The sequence below is a fragment of the Carassius gibelio genome, chromosome A21 (assembly GCF_023724105.1).
Source record: "Carassius gibelio isolate Cgi1373 ecotype wild population from Czech Republic chromosome A21, carGib1.2-hapl.c, whole genome shotgun sequence".
NCBI lineage: Eukaryota > Metazoa > Chordata > Actinopteri > Cypriniformes > Cyprinidae > Carassius > Carassius gibelio.
Genome location: NC_068391.1, coordinates 5,315,926 through 5,342,398, shown reverse-complemented (window position 1 = coordinate 5,342,398; position 26,473 = coordinate 5,315,926). Strand labels below are relative to the sequence as shown.

The window sequence follows — 26,473 nt, the reverse complement described above, 5'->3', positions numbered from 1 at the left end:
GGTTCTTGCTAGGACTATACATTACACTAGGTAAACCTTCTGTCCAGTAGTCAAACACACTGTCAGATGGCTCTCTATAAAGAAATATACTGCTTTATGTGGTGTATGTTTACTTAGTGTTACTTAGTACTTAGTGTCTGTATATGAATTCCTAAAGGAATGGTTCACCCAAAAATGATAATTTGCTGAAAATGTACTCACCTTCAGATTTGTTGAAATGTGTCATTACATCACTTGCTCACCAATGAATGCTCTGCAGTGAATGGGTGCCATCAGAATGAGAGTCCAAACTGATAAAAACACCACAATACTCCACACCACTCCAGTCCATCTACTAGCATCTTGTGAAGAATAAAGCTGTGTGTTTGTAAAAAACAAATCCATCAAGATGATTTCAAGATGATAGGCTACCTTCAAACTGTTGCTAAAATATCAGTTAATCTACACATAATATTGCTTTCTCCAGTCAAAAAGTCATCTTGTCTGAATCGGGAGAGAAATATGCACAAATCAAGAACCATTTACGAATGAAAATAGTCCAAAACAGTTCTAAACAAGAGGATCCATTGCTGAGCAAGTGATGTACTGCAATTTCTCCAAATCTGTTCCAATGAAGAAGCAAACTCATCTACATCTTAAACTCATCTTAAATGGCCTGAGGGTGTGTACATTTTCAGCACATTTTCATTTTTGCGTGAACTATTTCTTTAACGGTGCCAATAAATATATGGGTCATACATGCATATTTATTGGTGCAACATTATATAGGGCAAAATTAACTTAGAAATCCTCAAAAATGATTATACTGTTTTGCAAGTATAACCCATATCTATAATTCATTTCACATCTGCATAAGTGCTTTTTAGTGTGTAAGCAGTGCGTCTGGAAAAACATGCACACCAAGAAGCACGCATGATGCAATATTTGGCAGAGTTATGCAGTGATGTTATTTTAAATGTAATTGGCTCATCCATATGCATATTAGCCTCATTTATTGAAGATCGCTGGAGTAGATCTGTCAGCGATGACATCGTGCTTGGCACATTATGGTTCGCTAACTGGCTCAGCCCTGCCCTGGTCATGAAGATGGCTGATTGTTGAACGCTCAGCGGGCACAAAGGGCTCTCGTTAGTCTCCTGAGTATGTGAACTGGCACCAGGATCAATGGCAGCAGGCTTGTGAAAGCCTGGTTCATAATGAACCCTTGAGAGCTCGTCACTCTCCCGCTGCGAGGTAGAGAGAAGCCAAAAGATGGATGGAGAATCCAGAACTTCAAAGCTTCCGTTTATATTTGTGAAAAGGTTGCTGATAATAGAATAGCATTAGTGGAGTGACATTCAGCCAAGTATGGTGACCCATACTCAGAATTCGTGCTCTGCATTTAAGCCATCCGAAGTGCACACACACAGAGCAGTGGACACACACATACTGTGAACACACACCCGGAGCAGTGGGCAGCCGTTCATGCTGCGGCGCCCAGGGAGCAGTTGGGGGTTCGATGCCTTGTCTCAAGGGCACTTAAGTCGTGTTATTGCCAGCCCGAGATTCAAACCCACAACCCTAGGGTTAGGAGTCAAACTCTCTAACCACTAGGCCACGGCTTTAATGGGTCGCCTCTATCTGTACTCATGGGAAAAGTAGCTTAAAGAGCCACATTAGTGTTAATGTACAACCAGGTGATGGAGGAGAGGGTAGAGTGCATGGGTCATAGATCGTTAAATTCATTAGAGAGGAAGGTAATCTATTAGAGTATCCGTGGGTATTAAGAGTGGGGTCAGGGGTCTCTAAAGTCAACTAGAGTGCGGGTTAGTGCTGTTTTATGGGGTAAAATGATTGAAAAGAGAATCACGGGGCAGTAGAAGCAATGCTGACATTGTTTTGAGGGAAATGTGGGATAGTTAGACTTATTTGTTTTAGTTTGGTACTTTGATTCCATGTGAGGCGCTGTTCTAGATTAGAGTCTCTTTTTTTGTGAATGGCATCCGGCCTTTTGAACCAAACTAAAGGCAGAGTAGTCATTTTGTTGTTGCATAACTGCTTATTTTGAGTTTTGTGGTGGAGAAACCTCTACTTTTTTTCCCACTTGTTTACCATTTCAATCCATTTTAATCCATACAGTGAAAGTGAATGGGGAGGGATGTTGCTGAACTCCAAAAATGTCAACAAAAGCATGATAAAAACAAATCTGAAGGTATAATGTAAGTCTTCTAATTATGAACTATAGGACATTCGAATTCATACTTTTATCACGCAATGAGTTTTAATAAAGGTGTGTACATAAAAGCATTGTGTAGTATAAAACAGGTGCTGTGTTAATTAGTAAACAGTCATTGTTTACTGATAGATAGACTCATTTCTGATTCATTTAGTTTCCTCTTGGTCATCAGACAGTCTGTTCAGGCCTCTTGTGTGAGTGTGCGTGAGTTGTTATATTTGCTCAAGCATTAGGAAGATGAGACCGCAGCAGATGGTCTGTAAACTGTGCTCAGGCAGGACCCCTGTTGAGTCTACCCTTAGTTGCACGCATGCATTCCTGTGTGAGCGGTTCGGTCGATGCATATGCCATGACACTTCAGTCTTGGCTTAAGTTGCCGTTATCTTACCTTCCATTCATCTCCAGCCTCAGGCAGCGGGCTGCAGCTCAGCATTCCAGCCTTTGTCTCCTTCATTTGTAAAACAGGTGTGGATGCAGAAACACTAGTGCAAGTTTCCCAAATGTAATGAGATGGGTAGTGTTGACTTTTCAGATAATCTTTGAATGGTTTTGTTTTAGTTCAAGAAAATGCATCTTAATAGGTGACATGATGACCAACTGTATCATAACAAAGGCCATTTACATGTGTAATAACTTTTAAAGGTACAGAAACAAAAGGCCCATGAGACTGCTCACAATGCTTGCTTTTCTCTTTTGTTGGAGGATTTCCTTCTAAAAATGTTATGCTTGCTTGAATGTTTTTTGCTCCAGTATGTCTAATTCACCTCAGTATGCAAACTTTTAATCCTAGAACTTGTAATACAGGGCAGGGTTTGTAAATGCAACAGCTTCTTTGGCTACCCAATTGAAGGCAAACAGACGTATTTCATAAATGCAACTTCTGCAAATTTGCTCTAGTCTATTCTCTAGACTAGCTCCAAGTCTCCATGACAAAAAAAGCCACAGCATATTTCCGAATGATCAATCGCTCCGTTTCGAGAGGTGCCGTAGAGAAGTCGATGGAAACACTGCTGCCGTTGTTGTTACTTCAACGTTTTCCATCTGATTTGCTTCTCGACAGTCCATAAATACATTTTTAATGGGCGCCAAACTGATCTTGTTGCAGTAGAAAATCGATGCTCAAGACAGGGCAGAGTCCCTGGAGAACTACACAAATGAATACAATGAATAATGTAGTCTTTCACACAAGTCATATATCCATTAACTCTTAAAAATCTGCATCAGTGCAAGCATTGGACTGTCGGACTGCTTTTAAAGACTGGTAATCATCTCTTTCCATATGGATGAAGGGCAAAACAAGATATATTTGGTATTGATCAGACTTGTGTTGATGTGTCCTATTTATTTGCTTTAATCATTTGAATCAGCACTGTTAAAATGCAAAAGGGTCTGATGGTATAAGAGCTTAAGTTCCCTGAATGACATTTTATTCTCTAGTGGGTGAATCTCAAACCTGCCAAATAAAAAAGGTCATTTAAAAAATGATTTATAAAAACAAAACAAAAAAGTAAATTATTGAATTTTAATTTGATAAAATATTTTACATCAGTCTAAATCGATAAGTTATATTTTGCATAAATAAGAAAACTTTTTTGATCATTCTTTTTTTTTTTATCAAAGTTTAAATTGCTACACTCAGAAAAAAAAGGTACAAAAGCTGTCACTGGGGCGATACCTTTTCAAAAGCTACACTTTAAAATGTCAGCATTAAAATAATGATTATGAGATTTTATTTAAATTATGAACTCTCAGGAAAAACTGCTTTTGTACCTTTTTTCTGAGAGTGTATAATGTAAAAAAAAAAAATCTCATATTCATTATTGCAATGCTGTCATTAAAAAGATATATATATGTAACATGTATTTTTACTAGTTTATTTATTACAACTGTGAAAAACTTGCTTTAAAAAACCTAACACTTTCTACCATTAAAGTGGTCATTTAAATTTCATAAACCAGCTCAAATGGCCCATGCATACTGTTCTCACAAACAAGACAGACACTTGATTCCCCAGCAGACTAAACATGTGATGTCTCAGACACACCTGTACATCTGTAAATAATGGTTCTGAGTCAAAGGTTACTGACAGATCACAGAAGTGTCATTGAGGTTTAGTACACAAAGGCATGTTCTGGCACTCACCTTTAACGGGCAAGACCAGCTCAGGTCTGGATGTTGACAAGTGAAAAGTTTGTTGAAATATCTATGAGCGAGCAAATCAACCCAATCGTCATTGCTTTTGTAAAGGAAAGGTTCTCAGACTAAAAGTAGATAAAGCTTAAGATATTTTAATTTAGCTGGCCCTTACAATTGATGACTTTTGATATTACATTTTGATATTTCATGTCAAATGTGGTTGTTTTTTTTTGGTGGTATTTAATAAACTCAACCCAACAAACATCTGACCATTATTTCAATGTTCTCTCTGTAGGGGGCGACAGGGAGCGAATGACATCCAACCATGAGACATATCTACTTATGGCCAGCACACAGAATGACATGGAGGACTGGGTAAAGAGCATCCGCAGGGTGATATGGGCTCCATTTGGAGGAGGTGAGCTTTTGCACCCTGAATAAGTCACCATTGGTTAATGGTTATAAACAGACTAGTCACAGTTTAACTTTGCTTTACTCTACTTACACCGCCTTAACTTTGATATATATTATACTACTGTATTAGTACTGCACACTGACTAGTTAAAGGAGACAAATGATATTTGAACCTCGGTTAGCAACATTAACAGCTCAAACCTGTGTGAACAGAAATGATGATATTATAAGATCGTCCCCATTAACTTCCATAGTATTTTTCTCCCTTTATGTTCATATAAAGTGTGTGTGTGTGTGTTTATATATATGTATATATATATATATATATATATATATATATATATATATATATATATATATATATATATATATATATATATATATACATTAAGAATTAGACAATATGTTAACTTCTCAAAATTAAAACAAAAACAGGTTCATTATTAATAAGAAAATATCCTTTTTTTGTAATATGTAAATATAAAATCATTATATCATATAAGAGCATTAAAATATATTATGAAATCTGATATCTATCTATCTATCTATCTATATATATATATATATATATATATAGTAATTTTTTTTATGACAATGACAAGGGTTTTGACAGTCAGTTTTTAAATGGTTATATTTTAGTGATGGTTTGAAGTAGAAACAAACATATTATTAGATTCTCAAAATGATGGAGCAGGTTGCATGTATTCATGTATTTAAATACTCAGTATACATTTATAAAAAATATAAAAAAATAAATGGCATTAGGTCTTTGAGATAGTTAATCAATCACAGTTGTCAATGAGTGCGTGTGTTTGGAGGTGTGCTTATTTTTTTCCGTCTACTCTCCAGGGTCAGTGTAGGGTCTTTTTTTAAGGTTGTTTAGTATCAGGATTTCTGAGAGCACCAAGCCATGTGATACAGACTGACAGCATTAAACATGGAGGGGCAACTTTACCTGCTGGGTTTGGCTTTTCTTTAAGTATTTTGTTCTTGTAAACACACAATTTCATTAAACCAATGTTTAATTACTTTACATAGTCATTTGTAATACCCTGGGTCCACATTTTTGCTTTGCTTGGTTTGTAATCTCGGTAATTACACCGTCTTAACCTTTAAACATTAATTTTATGATTGAATTTTGACAAATGGACACTTTGTTTCAACCATATGTGGTTTCACGACCACCCAGGTGCAGTGCATGTGTCTTCCAGACTCTTCTCCTTGACCTTCGGCAGCTCCGTCTTGGACCTGATTTGAGCATGTGTGTGCAGCTGTGCGAGGATGATAATTCATTAGGTCGCAGGCGTTGTTTATATTCACTTTAAGATCTAATTAGATTTTGACTTGTTATTTTGCAGTGTGATCACACTTCTGTCAATGAATTTATCGGCTTACAGCAGTGACATATTATAAATGTCTTCTTTGTAGTTAAAGGAGTATTGACTATCTGAAGCTGATACTCCCAGTGTGATCCAAGAGAGATCACATGTTTGTTAAAAAGTTCAGTTTGTCTAAACAAAGAACTCTACCAACCTACTTGTGACCTGTGGGACAAATAATGCAAGCTTTATTTTAAAATAATGCCAAATATCACCTTGTCCAATATAGATAAAAAATATATATATATATATTCAAAAAATAATAATAATATGATTGAATATTTTATAATAAATGCTATTTTTTAAATGTATTAAGAAAAAATTTTTTTAGTCATTTAAATTAAGCTGAAATAAAATAAATGACTAATATTAAATGAGCAATTTTAACAATCTTAAATGAAAATTTGAAATGTTGCCTTGGCAACTTCAATAAAATAAGTTTAAATGGAAGCACTAAAATTACTAAAACTGAAATAAAAACAGATTCAATTTAAATATATAAACAACAAAAACTAATAAATAGGACAAAAGCACATAACAAATTGACAATAAAATGACAAAGTACATACACATACACAATAACTTAAAATTAAAAATGAAAAGGAAAAAAATTAAGGAAAAAAAATCTTTTTAATAACTCAACATTTCAAAACTTAATTAATACCATAATAAACTAGTTTAGTGTATAATTAGTGTACCGTATTTTCCGGACTATAAGTCACACTTTTTTTCATAGTTTGGCTGGTCCTGTGACTTATAGTCAGGTGCGACTTATTTATCAAAAATAATTTGACATGAACCAAGAGAAATGAACCAAGAGAAAACATTAGCATCTACAGCCGCCATCTACAGCGCCCTCTGGATCAATATGATCAATATGCAATTGATATGCATTGATATGCATTGATTTTGTAATCTTGATCGTTTTCCACATGTAGCCGAAGCTTTTAATATGCATTGATTTTGTAATCTTGATCGTTTTCCACATTTTGAAAAACGATTAATCGAAAAATATTTTTTTTTTTACCCAGCCCGAATATATATATTATAGTATAAAGTACTGATTATAAGAAAAAGCAGAAGATGAAAACCTCTTTTGTGGAAAAATTTTCGCAAAATGCATAAACCAAGACAATCAAGATTAGAGCTTCTCAAGTTAAAGACGTGACTTCAATTTTATATGCCGTATGTGTTTTACAGTTTTGGTCCCTATATGGCATCTGACTGTGAGAATCTAATACAGGCCTTTTAATGAAGTCATAATTTGCTACTGTTGACACGTCTAATCTTTGTTAAATTAAAAACATCTAGAGCTCATTTAAATGCACATTGACTGTACTCTTTCATTGTTTGAGATGTTAATTTGGGCCTGAAGGTTTAGACAAAGAATATTCATTAAAAAAGCATGTTTTTATTCTTTATTAAAGAAGATTAAAACAGTCTCTCAACATAATCTTTTATCAATGAACTGAAAGACCTTCTAGACTGAGAGTTAGCCTTTTGTGCCGAGCAACGTCGTTCAAATGTCCACAAAAACTCGGCGGTGTGAACCGCAGGAATGAGGGCAGAAGGCTGGGAACAGCCACAACAGACGATTACACGGCTACGAGCTTAGCAGCTTCTTAGCACTAACCTCGGGGGACGGAGGGGAGGGATGTTTTGGCCCTGTCATAGTCTCTGCTGTGAAGTACAGGTCAGGTCTGAGCTTTGCATGGATGGTTCAGTTCGTCTCCTCCCCTTCGAATCCAAACCTCCTTAAATGAGGGGAAAGACTCTGCTTCCAGAAGTACAGAAGTAGAATATACAGGGAATGGCTTCGGGGCATCTGATGAATCTGTGGACTGAAAGGAGACATTATGAGATAAAAAGAGAGGATCAGAGGAGAGAAGACCAAAGAGACTGCATGAGAAGAGTTCAAAAGGTGCAAGACTGTAACAGGGGACAAAAAGATTCGAGAAAAGACCATCAAAAAAAATGAAGAGACAACCTCAACCTCTTTGAGATGAGATGGGAAGACCTAAAAGGTGCAAGACTGTAATTAGAGGAGAAGATAGGTTTGCAGGTAGAGCGGTCTGCTAGTTCCTCATATTTGATATTTTGTAGGATAAGAGCTGTGCAGCAGCACAAAGAGCACTGTGTGTGAATACGTGAGGTCAGAAGAAAAGCCCTGGACAGCTTGAAGATGGCATGAAGAGCGTGTGTGTCCAGTGTTGTTAATTTAAAGGCAAAGTCAGAGAAACAGTTCAGTCCAAATGTGATATTAAAGCTCTGGGGATTCTCAAACGCTGTGCTTACAGGAGATCCAGGCTTGAGAAACCAAAGTGTAAACCAGGTGAACCCACTGAAGGGAGAGAAAAACCATCAGGAGATTACGTTTGGCTGGAAACACAAGTCTTGATTCCTCACAAACTCTTTCCATGGGAAACAAGAAACTCATGCAAGAGCTTCTGCATAAATCATTAAAGAATTGAAGCCAAGTGAATGTCTACATTTGACATTAGTTCCAGTTTGTTAGCCAGATCACCGTCTCACACCTGTGTGGTCACCATTAATAACAGAAATGCATCATAGGACGTTTCTGTTTATTCATCCAGAAAGGGATGTGCAGTGTATAGAAAAGTAAAACTATCTGCTGTACATGAGTCAAGACATTTAGCTTTCATTATTTCGAGTTCCAGTTGAGATCCAGTTATGGATCTTCTCAAAGTTCCCAAAGCTTTTTCCCATGACTTTGATTGAAGGAAACTCTAACATCACTAGCCAAGAACATTTGGGTGATTTTCCAGCGGTAGTGTGATTGTAAGCCACTTTGGGTTTATTGTTGAAGATGCTCAGAGGCAGACAGTTTGGATGCACCTTCTTGCATCCATTATTTTACTACAGTTTCATGCACAGAAGTTTCTTCCGTAAAATTATAAGTTGCGTTAGCTTCAAACATGGTGAGTCTTTTGAATGGGAATATTCAAAGAAAATGTGAAATATTGTTTCTCTTATTTCTCCAACCTCTTTTTCCTCTCCATCAGCTTAGGCAGGAAAGGGTGGCAAAACCCTTCTTGTCTTCTAGGCTTAGTTGAGTTTGTACCACCTCGTACCGCATGTCTGTGTCCAGAGACCCGGAAAGCACCACCGATCCAAAGCTTCCAGGAAGTCTGGCCTAATCCCTGCTCATGTGCATGCCACATGTGAATCACGCTTGTTTTCAGCCCGACTGATGCAGACAAAAGAACAGGGCAGGAGAGGAAGTGTGCGATTTTCTTCTCAGAGAGCGCGACTTGAAAGAATAGCTTAAATCAGGCTTCTTTAGCAACTCTCTCCTCACCTTCGTCTACATTCAAGAATAGAGGAATCAATTGTTTTTCAACATGTCTTTCCAAGTTAAAACTATTTTTAAGGCTCTAAAAGATTTGCCTACCTAAATATTCAAAAAAATACAAAATATGATAATAACAACCACATGTAATTTAGGCCCTTAAATGTAATGCATTAATAAGTTAACTAGTTAAGTAATGTAATGTTCCTTAATCATAGCTTATCTGATCCTTATGAATTACGGGTTTGTATTTCAGGAATTTTTGGTCAGAAGTTGGAAGAGACGGTTCGATATGAACGTCGTTATGGCAACAGGATGGCGCCCATGCTGGTGGAGCAGTGCGTGGACTTCATCCGCCACAGGGGTTTACGAGAAGAAGGGCTCTTCCGTTTGCCTGGACAAGCCAACCTCGTCAAAGAGCTTCAGGATGCTTTCGACTGTGGAGAGAAGCCGTCTTTTGACTGGTACTTGCACTTACAGTCTCTATACTGACTATGAAAGGATTCTGCAAGAATACAAACAGTGTTTCTTTGTCTCAGGAACATTCGCATTGAGAAATATAAATACAATAGTCATGGAGGATTTGAATGAGGATTTGGTTGTAAATAGATGAGCTGGGAGCTAAAATGCACATAATGCTGCAATCTTTCATTCTACTGCTGAAAGAAAGATCTTAGATCTGCATGAATTTCCATGTGCTGGTTTGTTGCTGGTCTCATTTGAACCATTGGGGTCTTTCTGATGAAGCTGTTAAACAAAATGCCACACATGCTGGAGATTCCTGAAGCTCAAACAGTAAAATGTGACCATTGCTACACTAAGGTCATTGATTGGAAGGGAATGTAGGAACTGATACACTACAATTCAGAAGTTTAGAGTCAAGGATGCATAAATTTATCAAATGTGGCAGTAAAGATTTACAAAAGATTTCTGTTTCAAATAAATGCTGTTCTATTAAACTTTATATTCATCAAATAATCAAACTATTATTGACAAAACAAAATATTAAGACCAAATCTTACAGACTAAACGCTTTCAATGTTAGTGTGTAACTTGAATACAGTGTAAGTCTCTTTAGATAAACTCATCTACTAAATGCATACATGTAAATTCATCTGGCATAGAAGTGCCATATAATGCCCAAAATTAGTCCTCATTAAATCCAGAGTTTACTCTGGCTCCAGTGACAAATCAAAGCAAAACAGCTTTGTTTAGAGCCTATGAAGCTTGTTCGACATACTTTCACTTCATATTAAAACCCATAAGTGTGCCATCTTTTGATTAAAAATAGATTTGCTTTCTTCTCAGATGTCTGACATTATAATGAAGCAGAATTTAAACTTGGAATATTCACAGAAACATATAAATATAAATATATATATATATATGGGGAAATTCACATTTATATATTAACAAGACAAATCCTTCCTTTTTTTATTTTGTCTTTTCCTCCCTTTATCAGAAGTTTTTCCAAATACATGCTTCTCTCTGTGGAGTTTTTCAAATGACCCATTTACCATTTAGGAGATGCTTATCCATTATTCGCCTGAAAGGGAAAGCATATTGTCCATTTTAAGCTAATGTCCCCTCATATTACAAATGTAGACGTTGGACACTTTCTCTCTCTGAAATAGCTTTCTCTTCACTATAATAATGCCTAATATAACATAATACCAACATAACACCAAATGCAGCAGATAACACCAGCAGATGCTTCCCAGTTTATTTACAGATTTAAGCGATGGCTGTCAGGGCTCCACAATCATGTTGTCGGCAAGAGACATGACAAAGAAAGCACACTGCATATTTAACACTGTTCATATTTAGAACTTACTGGTGTCTGATTCAAGGTTATAATTATAAAAGAGCAATACACAGCATATGCATTTGACGGTTACTTTATACACATGCCTGCTATTCCTATCCAGCCCACCCGGGAAGTGTCAATAAATCCAGCTTGTTATGGGATTATCCTCTATAGGGCCTTTACCAGACTGATCAGTGATGTGCTAGTGCTTTCTTTGATTTACAGTTGTACCAGCTTCTTGTTACTCATCATTAGATCCACAGGGATGCCCACAATCTGTCATTTAAAGTATCCTACACTGTTTTTGGTCACTTTATGCTTCTAGATTTTCATTCCATGAGTCATTTATGATCTTTTATATGGTTATGCCTGTTCTTTCCCTCTTTCTCTGCAGTAACACAGACGTTCACACCGTGGCATCATTGTTGAAGCTGTATTTAAGAGAGCTGCCTGAGCCAGTCATCCCGTTCTGTAAATACGAAGAGTTTCTGGCCTGCACCAAACTCCTCAGCAAAGACCAGGATGCAGTGAGTTGACGCTTGTTGACCAGCACATTGCAAGCAAACAGTCCTGTTCTATATTCTTTTTGGTGGTAACATTTATTTTTATTCAAGAGTGCAGTAGTTTTTCTGTCATTAATGATGGAAGTTATCATATGTGTATACTACAGTGTTTGTTTGGGGTGGGTAATGTTTTTTAATGGTGATGGTGATGCTTCTTATGCTTATCAAGTATCAAATCATAATCATAATCAAATCAAATCATAATCAAAAATGCAGTAAAAACAGTAATATTGTGAAATATCATTAGAATTTAAAATATCTATTTTCTATTTTAATATATTTTGAAATGTAATTTATTCCTGTGATGCAAAGCTGAATTTTCAGCATTATTAATCCAGTGTCACATCATCCTTCAGAAATCATTCTAATATTCTGATTTGCAGCTAAAGAAAAAAAAATATTGAGGTGCTTAATATTTTTGTGCAAAAAGGGTATTTTTGTAATACTTTTTTTTTTTAGGATACTTGATTAAACTTGATTTATAGAACGTTTAAAGTTACAGCATTTATTTGAAACAGAATTTTTTTTTGTATCATTATAATTATTGTCACTTTTGATCAATTGAATGTGTCCTGGCTGGATATATAAAGTATATATTTCTTTAATTTCAATCCTACTGACAGATGAACTAAGATTCTCAACAAGTTTACATAAAGTTGACTGTTTAAAGAGGGATATTAAAATAAAATAAGGCAAATTAAGTGTTCCTGTAGCTCAAGTTGTAGAGTATTGCGTTATCAAAAGGTCGGGGGTTCAATTCCCCTGGGAACACATGATATGTAAAAAATGTATATCCTGAATGCACTGTAAGTTGCTTTGGATAAAAGCGTCTGCTAAATGCATAAATTTTTTAAATTAGGCCTGAACTAATGGACTTTAGCTCTGGTTCTGTTGTTGTTTTTCATTTAGTATTTTACAAGACTTGGTTTAACAGCCCAGATCTTTAACTAAGCTACACCGTTCATAAAGTTAACAGACTGAATAAAATTAAAAGGATGTTTAATATATATATATATATATATATATATATATATTTGAACCCCACTGTAGACTCAAAATATTGTAGAACTTTTTGGCTCCCCTTCTCTTGCTATTTCTTACTTTTTGTTTGAGTTTGGTTCCCACCAGAAGACTGAGAGAATGGCATATGACTCATCTCATTATTCTCCTGCAGTCGTCTTTCATCTCGCATACTTCAGTTCCTCACTTTCGCTGACCCCGAGGAACGGAAACAGCCTCATTCTGACTTTCAAGTTAAACTTTTACCTCGCGTGAATCACTGGTGCGTCCAGCCAGTGGCTTTTGAATCGTTTCAGGATAGAATAAAAGTGCAAGATTGTGTCTTGCAACACAGAATTTAATTTACTGCCCTGAGATTTTAAATGAAATTCGTACCTTTGAAAGTCCCTCGAGTGCAGTACACGTAAAGAATCATGGTACCATGTCAAATGAAGCAGAAGGCTTTACTAGATCCATTTGTTTTTGAGAAACAGCTTTCAATGTGGTGCAGTAAAGTCATTTTCATCAGAGAGAGCCTGCAGGGAAAAGACATATCGACCATGATAAAAACAGATCTGGAATGGAGCGCATCATTAAATCTAGACCATCATCAATTGTTAAACTCACTGAACCATGCCTAGACAGATAGCGTACTGTAGTAATAATGAAATAAATTGCATTATGAATATTTAAAGTCAATTAGGAAGAGTTCAACAGACTTTTAAAAGCAATGGTACAAGTTAAAATGTCTTTTGAATCAATGCGTCTTTTAATCATGTACATTAGTCCAGATCCTTTCAAATTTAATTACTATAATCAGTTTAAACTAATGCATACATTTGCATCAGTGTTGGGGAAAGTTAATTTTAAAAGTAATTGCGTTACTCCCTAAAAAGTAACTAATTACGTTTCTTTTAATGGAAAGTAATGTGTTACGTTACTTTTGAGTTACTTTTTAAATCTGGGCAGGGGCTTGCTTGTTTGTTTTTAATATGAAAAAGTAACTTTACAAATGTAAAAGCCCTTTTCACAACAGAAGTGAAATGAATACGCTTCAGACTGAAGGAAATGTAAATTCACGTCTGTACAGTAGTGAAGTGTGAAAAGTGAAGTGAAGTGACATTCAGCCAAGTATGGTGACCCATACTCAGAATTTGTGCTCTGCATTTAACCCATCCGAAGTGCACACACACACACAGAGCAGTGAACACACACTGTGAACACACACACTGTGAGCAGTGGGCAGCCATTTATGCTGCGGCGCCCGGGGAGCAGTTGGGGGTTCGATGCCTTGCTCAAGGGCACCTAAGTCGTGGTATTGAAGGTGGAGAGAGAGCTGTTCATGCACTACCCCCACCCACAATTCCGTCAGGCCCGAGACTAGAACCCACAACCCTTCGATTGGGAGTCCAACCCTCTAACCATTAGGCCACGACTTCCCTAGAGGGTGCAGCTCAAACAAATTGCATAAAGAATATGACACAGGAGAAGAAAGTTCAACACTATTCAGCATTAACAAAAATTAAACACAAATGTGTCATTTTTGCTTATTAGTTCGATTTAATTAGATCATTGAAAGTCAGTAGCGAAGACATTGGTTAATAAAATAGGATTGAATACATAAATGATATCTGTCTTAACATATACAATTATTGCTGGTTTATATAATATTCTGAGTTTGAATTTGACTGTTTTTATTTATTTTGAGGAATGCTGAATCTGGTTTGTGCATAATGTTCATATTTAGTCTAAAACTACAGTAACATCACAGCGCACACAACGCATCTGCAGTTACTTCCGATTTCTCTCAACATGGCAACACGAGAGCAATCAGTAAAGACATGGGAAACCAAGTAACTAGCATTACTCATTTGAAAGAGTAACTCAGATATTGCCTTCTAAAGAGTAACAAGTAGTTACTTTACTAGTTACTTGAAAAAAGTAATCTGATTACTTCATTTGCGTTACTTGTAATCCGTTACCCCCAACACTGATTTTTCATTTCTTTTTATCCTAGATGTGTATTTCATTTTTATTTCTTTTTTCATCTGTTTCTGTGCAGGGAATGAAGGAATTAAGAAAGCAAGTAGAAGGTCTACCTACAGTAAACTACAATCTGCTTAAATACATATGCAAGTAGGTGATTTTGTATTCTATTCCATTCAGTTGTGGCTTATCACAAAATGTCATAGTTCTGTGAACTTGTGGTGGGATTTTTTCAGTGACTGCAGGATAAAGTAAGTCACTGAGTTAGTTCACACAGTTGATTCATTCAAAAACACTGATTCATTTGGGAATCAGGAAAAAAGTGACTGTCTTTGAGTGAGTCATTGAGTCTGTTCACTCAGTCGATTCATTCAAAAACACTGATGCATTCAGGAATTAAATAAGTAACTGTGTTTGAAAAAAAAAACTTGCTTGTGATCTTATGTTAAATTACTTTTGTGTTATTTTAATTGCATGAAATTAATTTTACGTTTAAGTTTATTTTTTGCACAGGTCTCAGGCTTCTCATTCATTTGTTATCAATTTTGTTATGTGCATCGATCAAGTATCATTTGTAAACAAATAAATAAATAGGCCCACCACTTGATTTTCAGTTACTTTAATGGATTATCTATTTTAAAAAATTTCTCTACACATTCAACTTTGTACTTACGGTTTCTGAAATCTCTAAAGCTGTAATGTTAAGACCCTTCTTTCTTGTCCAGGTTTTTGGATGAAGTTCAGTCCTACTCAGGTGTGAATAAAATGAGTGTACAGAATCTGGCTACAGTCTTTGGGCCAAATATTCTGAGGCCAAAGGTTGAGGACCCAGTGACTATAATGGAAGGTAGGTCTTGTCCGTATCTCTCACGGCAGAAATCTCTGAATCATTTTTTTTTTTTTTCAGTGTTTGAGTGATCTGTTTGTCATGTGCAGGCACAGCACTGGTTCAGCAGCTGATGGCTGCTCTGATCGGTCAGCACGATGTTCTTTTCCCACCCGATGAGGACCACAGTAGCACCCTGGAACTGGTTAATAATAACAACAATGAGACTCAGAAACGACCTACGAATGGTCAGCTACAAAACAAAGAGAACAATAACACCAGTGGGGTGCGACAGTGCACTTGGGACGCACCAGAATCACCCAGCCGGGTTCCTCTGGACAACGGCTCTCCCCGTTCGGGCAGCCCACGTAATGGTTTTACAGGACAGCGTTTCGAGGTGGCCCGCAGTCCGCCACTAGCAGTGAAAAAGAACCCAGCGTTTTGCAAAGGGAGCGGGATTGTCACCAACGGATCATTCAGCTCGTCATCGTCATCCTCAGGTGACGCCAATCAGGAGAAAAGTCAGGCTCTATCAAACATGGGAACCCTTCATGCCCGTCGGACGGGTGCGATAAAAGGCTCGGGCACCAAAATGGGTGTCCAGAATAGCATCGTCCGAATGGGCGTATCCAGCACAGACGTGACGAATGGGACTCTAAATGGACGGAATGGACTCTGGGTTCCCAACGGTCACGCCACGATGCGCGAGGCTAAAAGTCGAGATGCAGAGCACCAGCAGAACCGCCTGTCCACGTACGACAACGTCCACATCCATCAACAGCAGATGACACAGCCCTGTCTGAGCAGCAGCTGTGAGGACAAACAGAGCTTGGATAGCGCCACATGGTCCACCTCGTCTTGCGAGATCTCCCTTCCCGGAAACTCGACTTCTTGCCGCTCCTCCACAACCACGTGCCCAGAGCAGGACTTCTTTGGCAACAACTTTGAGGATCCTTTGTTGGACGGGCCAGTACAGGAGGACAGCGGACCGGCGGTTGACGATAGGGAGCAGCGGACCAGTAACAGTGGAGGCCGGGGAAGCAGAGGAACCAGCAGCAGCGATAACAGCGAAACCTTTGCCATTACAAATGGGCCGACCAATCACAGTGCACTGCATAGCCTGGTGGCCAGTCTCAAACAGGAAATGCTCAAGCAGAAGAGTGAATACGAGGCAAGGATTAAGAGGTAAGAGTCATGTTCAACCAAAAAGTCAACTTTTCAGAGTTGTTTTTTCACAGTTTTAGTGACATTAAACATGAGTAGGAAATAAAACAAATGAAAATCTCATGGAAAATCTCTGAATGTTTGCTACCCGCATTCCTTCTTACAACAAATCAGTTGGCATTTATGAAATTTATAAGGAAACGATAGGAGAAAATTTAAAGAAAATGAGGGAAAAACCAACAAAATAAATAAAAGAAACTAAAACAAACAAACAAAAATTACATAAACTCAGACACACACACACACACACACATGCTCAGTATGGCATATTTGACCATTGTTCTTTCTTCCCTGTTGCTTTTTGGATAATGTATCACTGCAAAACAAATTTCATTCTTCACAAATTTTTTCTTCAATTTTCTTCATCAGCAATAAAATAATTAACCTAGCAATATAAAGAAGAATACAAAATAAAATAAAAAAATCAATGGAATAAAATCACTTAAAATAAAAATAAATAAAAAGCTAAATAATAATAATAAAAAGTGTAATTATGTAAATGTAATTACAAAATTATTATTTTTTAATTATTTACTTATTTTTAATAAAATGAACAAAATATTTTGTACTTATTTTTAATAAAATGGGGGAAAATACTTATTTTTTAATATAATTGGGGGAAAATACTTATTTTTAATAAAATCTTAATTATATATATATATATATATATATATATATATATATATATTTAAAAATATATTTTTTTATTAAGCTGAAGAAAAAAAAAAATACTTTTAACAAAATAAAAATATTTTTACTTATTAAAAAAAAAAGAGATTTTCAAAAGATTTTCAGTGATTAAATGAATTTATCTGATCCTCACAATGATTGTACAACAAGTTTGTACAAGATTGTACAAGTTTTTATTTATTTATTTATTGGTGCTCCATGATAGAATTAACTTTTACCTAAATCACACTGTCTCATTAAACTATCACAATATTAAAAGGTGTATTCATCCACCTTTTCCCATCTTCCCTGTAGTCTGGAACTTCGGAATCTAGAGTTGGAGACGGTGATGGCGAATCTACACGAAGAGCTTGACCAGGAGAAGAAGAAATACACCATGGTGGAGATCAAGCTGAGAAACGCAGAGCGAGCCAAGGACGACGCGGAAAAGAGAAACGAGATGTTGCAGAAAGAGATGGAGCAGTTCTTTTCCACCTTCGGAGACCTGACCGCAGACCCGCGACGGCCCGACAGAGCCAACACCATCTGGATCCAGTGAGCCGTTAACATTTCACAGCATCTTTGCACGTTCGGTGCAAAAGTTCGACACGGCTGAGTGAAGCCCATTGAGCCAAAATTTTCAGAACTGAAGGTGGACCAGTTTTTGGATTGAACCAATTGGATCATGAAAAGGGATGATGGGACGATAAGGTGAGATGTTTGTCAAAACGAAAAGAAGGTGACTCAGAGTATTGACCAGAGAGTGAACGGTAAGAGGAACTCGAAGAGATTTTAATGAATGAATTACATGAATGAACATTGAGTTTTAGATGATGGAAAACTCCTGAAGGAAGACAGAGGCACGAATGTCACTCGTATTTCTTCTTGTGATCCAACCAAATGTGTCCTTGAGCTGTCATGTGTCCTCTTGTGTACATAAACAATGTTCAAAATTCCACGATGGTAAACAAATGTCTGTATAAATGCAAATTAATGTTTATTGTATGTACTGATATTTAAACAGAGAATTGTCAATGTGTTACGTATACATTTTATATCAAGGCTTTTCCTTGCACTTAAAGCATACGAGTTGCTATGTTGTTTTTCAGTGTGGTACGATGTGAGATGTGGCAAATTTTTCAACATCAGTCTTGCCTGTTGCTTTTTTGCTTAATTTATCACCGCATATAAAACATTTTCTTCATCAGTATTAAAAAGAATATATGTTTTTTAGGCATAAATCTAACAGTTAAGGGCAGGTTTTGCTTAAAATAAATATATATATATATATATATATATATATATATATATATATATATATATATATATATATATATATACACATACATATTATGATAAGGTGTTTTTATTCAAAATATTGATGAAGAACCTGATTTTTTGCAGTGTCACAGTGTTCTCCACATGACCAAAACCAAGTAGATGAGGAGAGCTGTAAATACTTGTGAAAACAGTGCAAGTGCTCAGCCTGTCTTTATCGTTGGTGCATGTCACACATCATTTGCTTTCAGCGGTGCTAGACGGGAGGAAGTCTGTTAAAATGAAGTCTGAGATGGGGTTTGTTCATCTCCCGGACCATGTGGGGTCATTTGCCTTGTCGCAGCTGTTCATGCTTCTACTGTAGCTCGATGCATTTATTGAAATGCAATGAAATTAAATTATGTGACCTCATTTAAACTTGTCTTGTGTCATTGTATCAGTCGCTGGACTGAAATCTGTGGGTTGTCTGATATCTACAGCTACAAAATTAACATTAATCATTTATTTAATATTTATGACATATTTTTTTGTTTCAGTTTCAAAAAACTGTTTTATATTAAATGTAACTGATTTTTTTTATTGCAAAGGTGATTTTTTTGCATCAAGTATAAAGTCCATCTGAAATCATAGTAACTTTATTTTATATTTTTATTTTTTTTACCACAACTATTATTATTATTCTTAGTTAATGATAGCAGCAGAGCTTGCATCAGGTATGAGGCTGATTAAATGAGAATTTTTTTTCGTGTTCTTATTAACTAATCCTTTAACTTTGCTGCCCAGGTGCTCTCTGGGAATGAACATTCTTCTCATCTCACCCAGTATAATGGTGTGTTCGAATTTAAAGCTCCGTCTAGTGTATTTTACCCTGAACCTATTAAAAGAGCCATCAGGGGGCCTGCGCTCTCCATTCCACAGCAGTCTGGCTCACACTCCGCACCGTTCTTCACTGGATAATAGGCTTAAAGCAGCCGGACAAAGTAAACGCAGCCTGCAAATTCCATTCTGAGCTACCGATGACAGAAACGAGCAGGATCCGGGAATATTTTCACGCCAAGCTTACGCTGAAGAATACAAACCTCTGGAAGCTGGAGAGCAGCACAGATAATAGTGTGCTTCTCATGCAGGGAACGTCTTTTGTTGGCGATTTGGGTTTTGCTGCGTTTTATTGAACTAAACCAAATGAGACGGAAGTCCACTGTAGGTCACAGAGCCATGGAGAGTGTGTGTGAGAGAGTTGAATGAAATAAGACCTGTACAGTGGCCCTAATAGCTACTCAGTCACGTCACCACTAGAATGGCTGAAAACAACAAACTACGGTGCTTCTGCAAAGATATGTCTGTTGTTGTTCTCAAAACCAAGTTTTGCAGTTACTTTTAAAATCAGCCGAGTGTCAAAGCAATTATAGCGGATTCAACTCAAGCTCACACAGGTGTTCAAGCAGAATCACGCTTAACTGAACAACTTAAGGTTTTTCTAAGAAAAGAAAATACAATATCAATGTTTAGATCAGCTGGTGTAGGAACTGCAAGCTTGAGGATTTCTAAGAAAGACTTTAGGTGATCAGCTGTGATTAAAAGGACCATTAATTCCCCATTTTTCATATTATAAATCTATACTAATTATTAATCTTTAGCATATTTTACGATAATTTATTAGTTGACATTAAATACCAGAGAATATGAGGTCATGTGGCATGAATATGCTACTGTAAACTGAAATACTAATTTAAGCAGCAATGCTTACGACTAGGGATGCACGATAATATCGGCACAACATCGGTATCGGCCGATAAAAGCTTAAAATGACCATTATCGGTATCGGCCGATATGAATATTTCTGCCGATGAGCCAAACCGATATTCTCCAAGTGAAATAATTGACCTGTTTTTCAGATGTGAATGTCTGTCTACATTTGTAAAATAATAAATTTATGGTAGAATCAGTACAGAAGAGATACATGGATTTCTCTTCAGTAAAATTAAAGTTTAAATATATCAGTATATATTTGTAAATATATCAGTATATATTTGTATATATATCGATATCGGTATCGGCCAAAATTATTTAGAAAATATCGGCATATCGAATATCGGCCAAAATCCAATATCGTGCATCCCTACTTACGACCTGATGTAAATTGAGAATCTATATGAATATTCATACTTTCTGAAGTTCAATTGTAACATGCAAATTCAAGAAAAGATGACATTTAATTTCAAGGTCAAAGGAGTTTATTTTCAGTCACATACAGATATTTATATTACATACACAGTACCTTTAAAATGTTGGGTGCTAACAGCAATCCATAGTGCTGTTTAAATCTTTCATTTTTATTTTCATTTTTTCCCCCAACCATCTCATCTTATCTTGCATTTGTAGAATAATTCGATTTGAACAACAGCCGGGAGCGGGAGGTGTGAAAATGACATTAGATATCAAACAGCACTGCGTAAAGAAGCACAGTCTCCATCTGAAACCCTCAACAGAACGGCTCACTGACAGCACAGAGAGAGAGAGAGAGGCTTTAAAATACCGTCAAATGAAACCATAAAGACATGATTGAGTTAAACATCACCATGAGACTCGTCACATTAACTAGCACATGATGTGAAATCATGATTACAGAAACAATCCATCGTTCATCCACACTTTAAGAGTCGTGATATTGCATTCCTGTGATTTCTGACACTGAAGAACCTTAGAAAGAAGGAACAAAAGGTAATTAAAAAATGACTGGAAACAGGGTGGAAAGAAGGAAGGAATGAAAAAGAAAGGAAGAAAAGGAAACAAGAAGGAACTGAGGAAGTAAATTGCAAAGGAAAAGAAAGGGAAAATCAAAGTGAAAGGAGGCTCTGTATTGCTCTGAGTGTTTTCTTTGATTGCAACGACACTTTGATTTATCAGCGGTATGCTGTTGTGCAGTTTGTTTGGATGGAAGTCCAGTATGTACGTCATACTAAAATATAACATTAAATACACTCATTTCAAACATAACATGACAGATGTGTTTACTGGGAGCTGCTGAATCTAGTGAACATGCATTTATTTATGAACATACAAGACGGTTTTAATCAAAACCTTAAAAAAGCAAAACAAAACAAAACTTGGGGATATTTAAATTCGGTTCTCTTAACGGTGAACGCTTCTCATAAGGCCACCGTCTCGGCCAATCAGTTTGAGTTCCGTTGATGACATCATAATAGCACATTAAGTGACATTATTTCATATCGTTTGTTTCCTGCTCACAAACTGCACTCCCACATTCACGAGACGAAGTCAAACTCTACAACGCAAAACATGATGCCATGTTCAGTTTTAACACTCAGTACTTTACCCACAATGCCAAAGCAGTGGCATCCCATGTACAGTATATCACTGTTCTGCGTTGGGTCGCAGGTTTATAATGGACGCTGGTTTCAGAAGCAGCATTATAACAGTGTGAAAAGTACAAACATTCAGTGTTGACGCCTACATTGATCAGAAGCCATTCCGAAACCGATCCCGGCGTTAGTTTTTAAAGCACCATGGGAGAAATATACACTCCTGGGCTGAAATTATATTTTAAGTCAGTGCTTTGAGCTTCATTTCATAACTGGTTTAAATGATGCAAAGTTTCAAAACGGATGATTTGAGATGATGGATTCGCAAAAATTAACCCTGTGTGCGACCCGACAGATACTAGGGCGCTTTCGTTGAAAGATAACCTGTATACATTTCAAAATGGCACACCACATTGTTGTCCGTCTATTCTAAAATGAAAAAAATTTGATACACAACGCAACGTTTTACATTTAGTATTGAATTCTAACAAGTGAATTACAAAAGCTAATATATGTACGTGTCCACCCTGTTGTAAATTCATCAGCAGCCATATTGAAGTAGTTTGCAGAGAACGGAGACCTCCCAGAACCCCTCTCTGTCTTCTGGAGATGATATGTATTACTTTGAACTGTGGGAAACTGTGATGACGATTGTTATGGTGAAAATGTCTGATTAGGCTGGGACACTTCAGCTAATGTTCATGCAATTAAAACAGTTCTTTAAATGGCTTCTGATATCAAAGTTCTGAGTTTTGTTTAGTTTTTTCATTTTTTTAATGTAATAAAGCAGCACCTAAATGGTGTCATATTCAGTTCTCAGTGTCTAACCGAAGGCTAGAATATGTAATCATGCTTACAAGGGGTCAATATATGATGTCAGATGTGATGAATGTGTGCAAAAAAAAGTTCAATCATGTTTGATTAGTGTTAACATGAAAACAAAAGCATAATCCGAGCACATTTCTGCATGTGCTTAAAGGAACAGTTCACCCCAAAAACGAAATGTTGCTGACATGTTCAATTCTCTATCCATAACACTGCTTTCTCCAGTGAAAATGTCAAATTTTGATGTTAAAGGACAACAGGGACTGACTTTTATTTTACTGGATGAAGCATTGTTATGGATTAAGGAGTCATATTTTGGCCAGAAGGAACAGTTTAAAGTTAAAATGTCTCAATAGTGGATTTGTTTATTACAAATGCGCAGATTTTCACTTCATAAGATTGATGGACTGGAGACATATGGATAACTTGTGGATTATTGCAATGTTTTTATCAGCTGTTTGGAGTCTCATTCTGACGGCACCCATTCACTGCAGAAGGGGGCAAGTGATGTAATACTAAATTTCTCCAAATCTGTTTTGATGAAGAAACAAACTCATTTTCATCTCGAATTGCTTGAGGGTAAGTACATTTTCAGCAAATGGTAATTTTTAGGTAAACTATTCCTTTCAACTGAAATCGGATAAACATTAACATGCAAAGCTATATAACGTGTACCCTAAAGATAGAAATCATATATATAAATAATAATGAACAGATTTTATTGACAAAAGAGTGTTTCTGGGTGAGAATGAGTTATAAAATGAGAGCTCTGTTACATAAAAAAAGAAAAAAAAAATCTTGTGTATTTCATCCCTTTATTAAAATGTTTAGTACACGGATCAAATCGAACAAATACATGTACAAAACAAAACCGTACAACTTAAATGTTATATATTTTCAATTTACTGTATACTGCATAATGTTTATTCAATGAAGCTAGTCTTTACCTAATACTAAAAACATCAGCCATGTGTGTTTGAAAGACTACATTACTTGTCTTTTTAAAAATGTAACAATAAAATGTGAAGAGGGGGGTTACATCGCAACAGTGGCTCCAAAACATATTCGACAAACACTTGGATCTAAAATCCGGAACTCTACATTAGTAAATCTACATGAATAGGGGATTGTGGGATTGGGTAAACAGACCTGACATATCCGACACAACCTGGAACACCTCTATCAGAGCCGTCGCGTTACTATATTCATGTTTTCAAGGAGGAAACTGCATTATTTCAAAGGCACTTCCCAGATCTGAAAATAAATACGTTTAATAAATAAACTCCAGCTGAAATGTAGGTAGTAAGCGTATTGATTCCCTTCGGACAGCACAAGAATATGAGTTTCGAGATGAACAAAAGGGGAAGATGAGGTGCATGCGCTCGACCTGCATTCGTCTTAGTTACACACACCTTTCAAGGGTGACGGAACAGCATGCAATGCTGCCGCAGAGAGTCAGAGTTTCACAAACACAAAAAGCAGGGCTGCTGAAAGTCGGAAAATGACAGCGAGAGTGCTTGGACCCCTCAATGGCTTCCTGTTAAGCAGCCTCACTTCCTGTCAAGCGTTTGAAACGCCTACTTTAACCCAGGGTTCTTTATATTTGTATATGTTTAATAAGCTTAATTACTTGTTTCTCTGACCATGCAAGACTACAGGCAAAGGGAAACGGGTGATTTGCTGTGATGTGGCAAGGTGTGCAATACTCCCTCTACTGGCCGTCAGTCCCACACTGAAAACACCTCACAACTGTACACAATTACATATATACAAAAGATAGGGGGCGCCATTGTACATGGTATGTTTTCCTTAGAGGTGAAATCGCATACAGACACACCGGCCCATCCAAAAACACCAGAGAGTTTCGGCACCAGCTAAAAACCATCACAAAAAACAACGGTCGATCAGTGACCATTAAAATAAAAGCCCACCCTGCCACATCAAGTGATGCACAGAAAATTGTAAGGTATTAGATATCAGCCAGGCGATATACACTTTACATTGATGCCCAATTTTTTTCTTCCTTTTTTGAAGTCTTCTTATGTTTTTAAATGCCACATGAGGGGGATTCAAAGCAAAGCAACTAGTGAAGATTCATAAATATACATATTCAGCCATTTCTTTGAATGAAAATGCATACTTTGTTGTCATTTACGCGTGACACATTATTTTGTACGTATATATATATCTTTGCCCTGTAGAGGGCGCTGTATATTAACACATTTTTTTTATTATTACATGTTTTAAAGGTTTGTGGATTTCTCATTTGGGTTCGCGGGTGGCGTTCACCTTCTGAAGAACATGGGGTTGCGCAGGCAGGCGGTTAGTCACCTGCAGCACCCCAGCGGTCCGGCGGAGGTCTCCAGGCTGCTGTCGGTATCAGAGGCCAAGGTCTGGTCGGTGGACATGGAGGAGATGTCGTTGACGGAGGAGGAGGGGGGGAGGCTCTCGCTGCTGTTCATGGCTGCACCTGCGCTAAGGGAAGTAACGGAGAAAAAAAAACGGTTACAACGAAAAAAAAAGTGCAGCCACAGCGCTGTCTACAGGGCAAAGAGATACTACAAGCAGATGTTCAAATAATAAATAAAATAATAAAAAGCACAATAACAATAAAAATATGTACAAATATCCCACAGGGATGAAAGTGGGTTTGTTTAAGGCTGGAGTCCGTGGACTGGGTTTAGTCCTGAGGTGATATTGTAGGATGTTACATTTGATCGTACATATATCAACAAATCATGCTATCCTGAATTATTTTTAAGAACAATTTGTACTATATTTAAGAAAAATTTGTACTATATATATATATATATATGTATGTATATGTATGTATGTATGTATATATATATAAATCTTTAAGTTGAATAATTATTTAATAATTTTACACTGTGGCTGCGCTTGAAAGCATAGGCAGCTGACTTGCTGTCTCGATGTCTTATGAGGCAATGACATGGCAGGCAGTGTTTTTGCACGAAGGCACTTCATGAATCTGATTTCAGACAGGCTTCTGAGGCAGCATAAATGTTTTTATCATCTACAAAATAGAATGCTAGAAATATCATAAAAAGTGCAAAAAGTTACTCAGAAATATACATTTACACACAAACTGAGCACCAAACGCAACTTTCAGGCGCCATTTTTATTTATTTATTTTATCCATAGACAGTAAAAGAAATGGACACAGCGACCCCATTGGAACTCAATTGAGACAAGTGAAGCCCATTTTTAGCATTTTTAAGCTCTTCCGTTTCTGATGCGCAGACTCAAACGAAGCGTGACGACGTCAGCAACCTGTCTGACAGATGTAAATCTTCTAGTAGCTGTGCGTGCAAACTGCCATTGTTAATCTTGCAGAGACGGCAAGCTTGAGCGGGGAGTTCTTTGTCGTGAGTGAGCAGGAGTAAGTATTCTGATTAATTATTCTGTATAGTATTTTAAAATGTAACGCCAGTACGCCATATTAAGTTAATTGCCTGCGAGCTTCTCCTCCTGTCTGTACGGTAATGCGACAGAGAGACG

At 36.8% G+C, this 26,473-nt stretch overlaps 2 protein-coding genes across 13 annotated transcripts in view; one reads left to right on the top strand and one right to left on the bottom strand.

Moving 5' to 3' along the window:
• Window positions 1-19,217, top strand: part of LOC127941785 (rho GTPase-activating protein 24) — a 90,223-nt gene extending 71,006 nt beyond the window's left edge. For all 4 annotated transcript variants that reach the window (XM_052537182.1, XM_052537183.1, XM_052537185.1 and 1 more), the window contains 7 exons: window positions 4,647-4,769; window positions 9,711-9,918; window positions 11,656-11,788; window positions 14,886-14,959; window positions 15,535-15,656; window positions 15,746-16,820; window positions 17,844-19,217. In XM_052537182.1, coding sequence (XP_052393142.1) covers window positions 4,647-4,769; window positions 9,711-9,918; window positions 11,656-11,788; window positions 14,886-14,959; window positions 15,535-15,656; window positions 15,746-16,820; window positions 17,844-18,087 — 1,979 coding nt within the window. In that variant the 3' untranslated portion in view covers window positions 18,088-19,217. The remainder of the gene's footprint in view (window positions 1-4,646; window positions 4,770-9,710; window positions 9,919-11,655; window positions 11,789-14,885; window positions 14,960-15,534; window positions 15,657-15,745; window positions 16,821-17,843) is intronic.
• Window positions 19,218-21,017: 1,800 nt separating this feature from the next.
• The window catches only part of mapk10 (mitogen-activated protein kinase 10), a 67,884-nt gene continuing 62,428 nt past the window's right edge, over window positions 21,018-26,473 (bottom strand). For 6 of the 9 annotated variants that reach the window (XM_052537451.1, XM_052537454.1, XM_052537452.1 and 3 more), the window contains one exon: window positions 21,018-25,424. In XM_052537451.1, the coding sequence (XP_052393411.1) occupies window positions 25,282-25,424 (143 nt within the window). In that variant the 3' untranslated portion in view covers window positions 21,018-25,281. Of the gene's footprint in view, window positions 25,430-26,473 lie in introns of all 9 variants that reach the window. The other 3 variants (XM_052537457.1, XM_052537458.1, XM_052537459.1) reach the window with 3 other exon arrangements.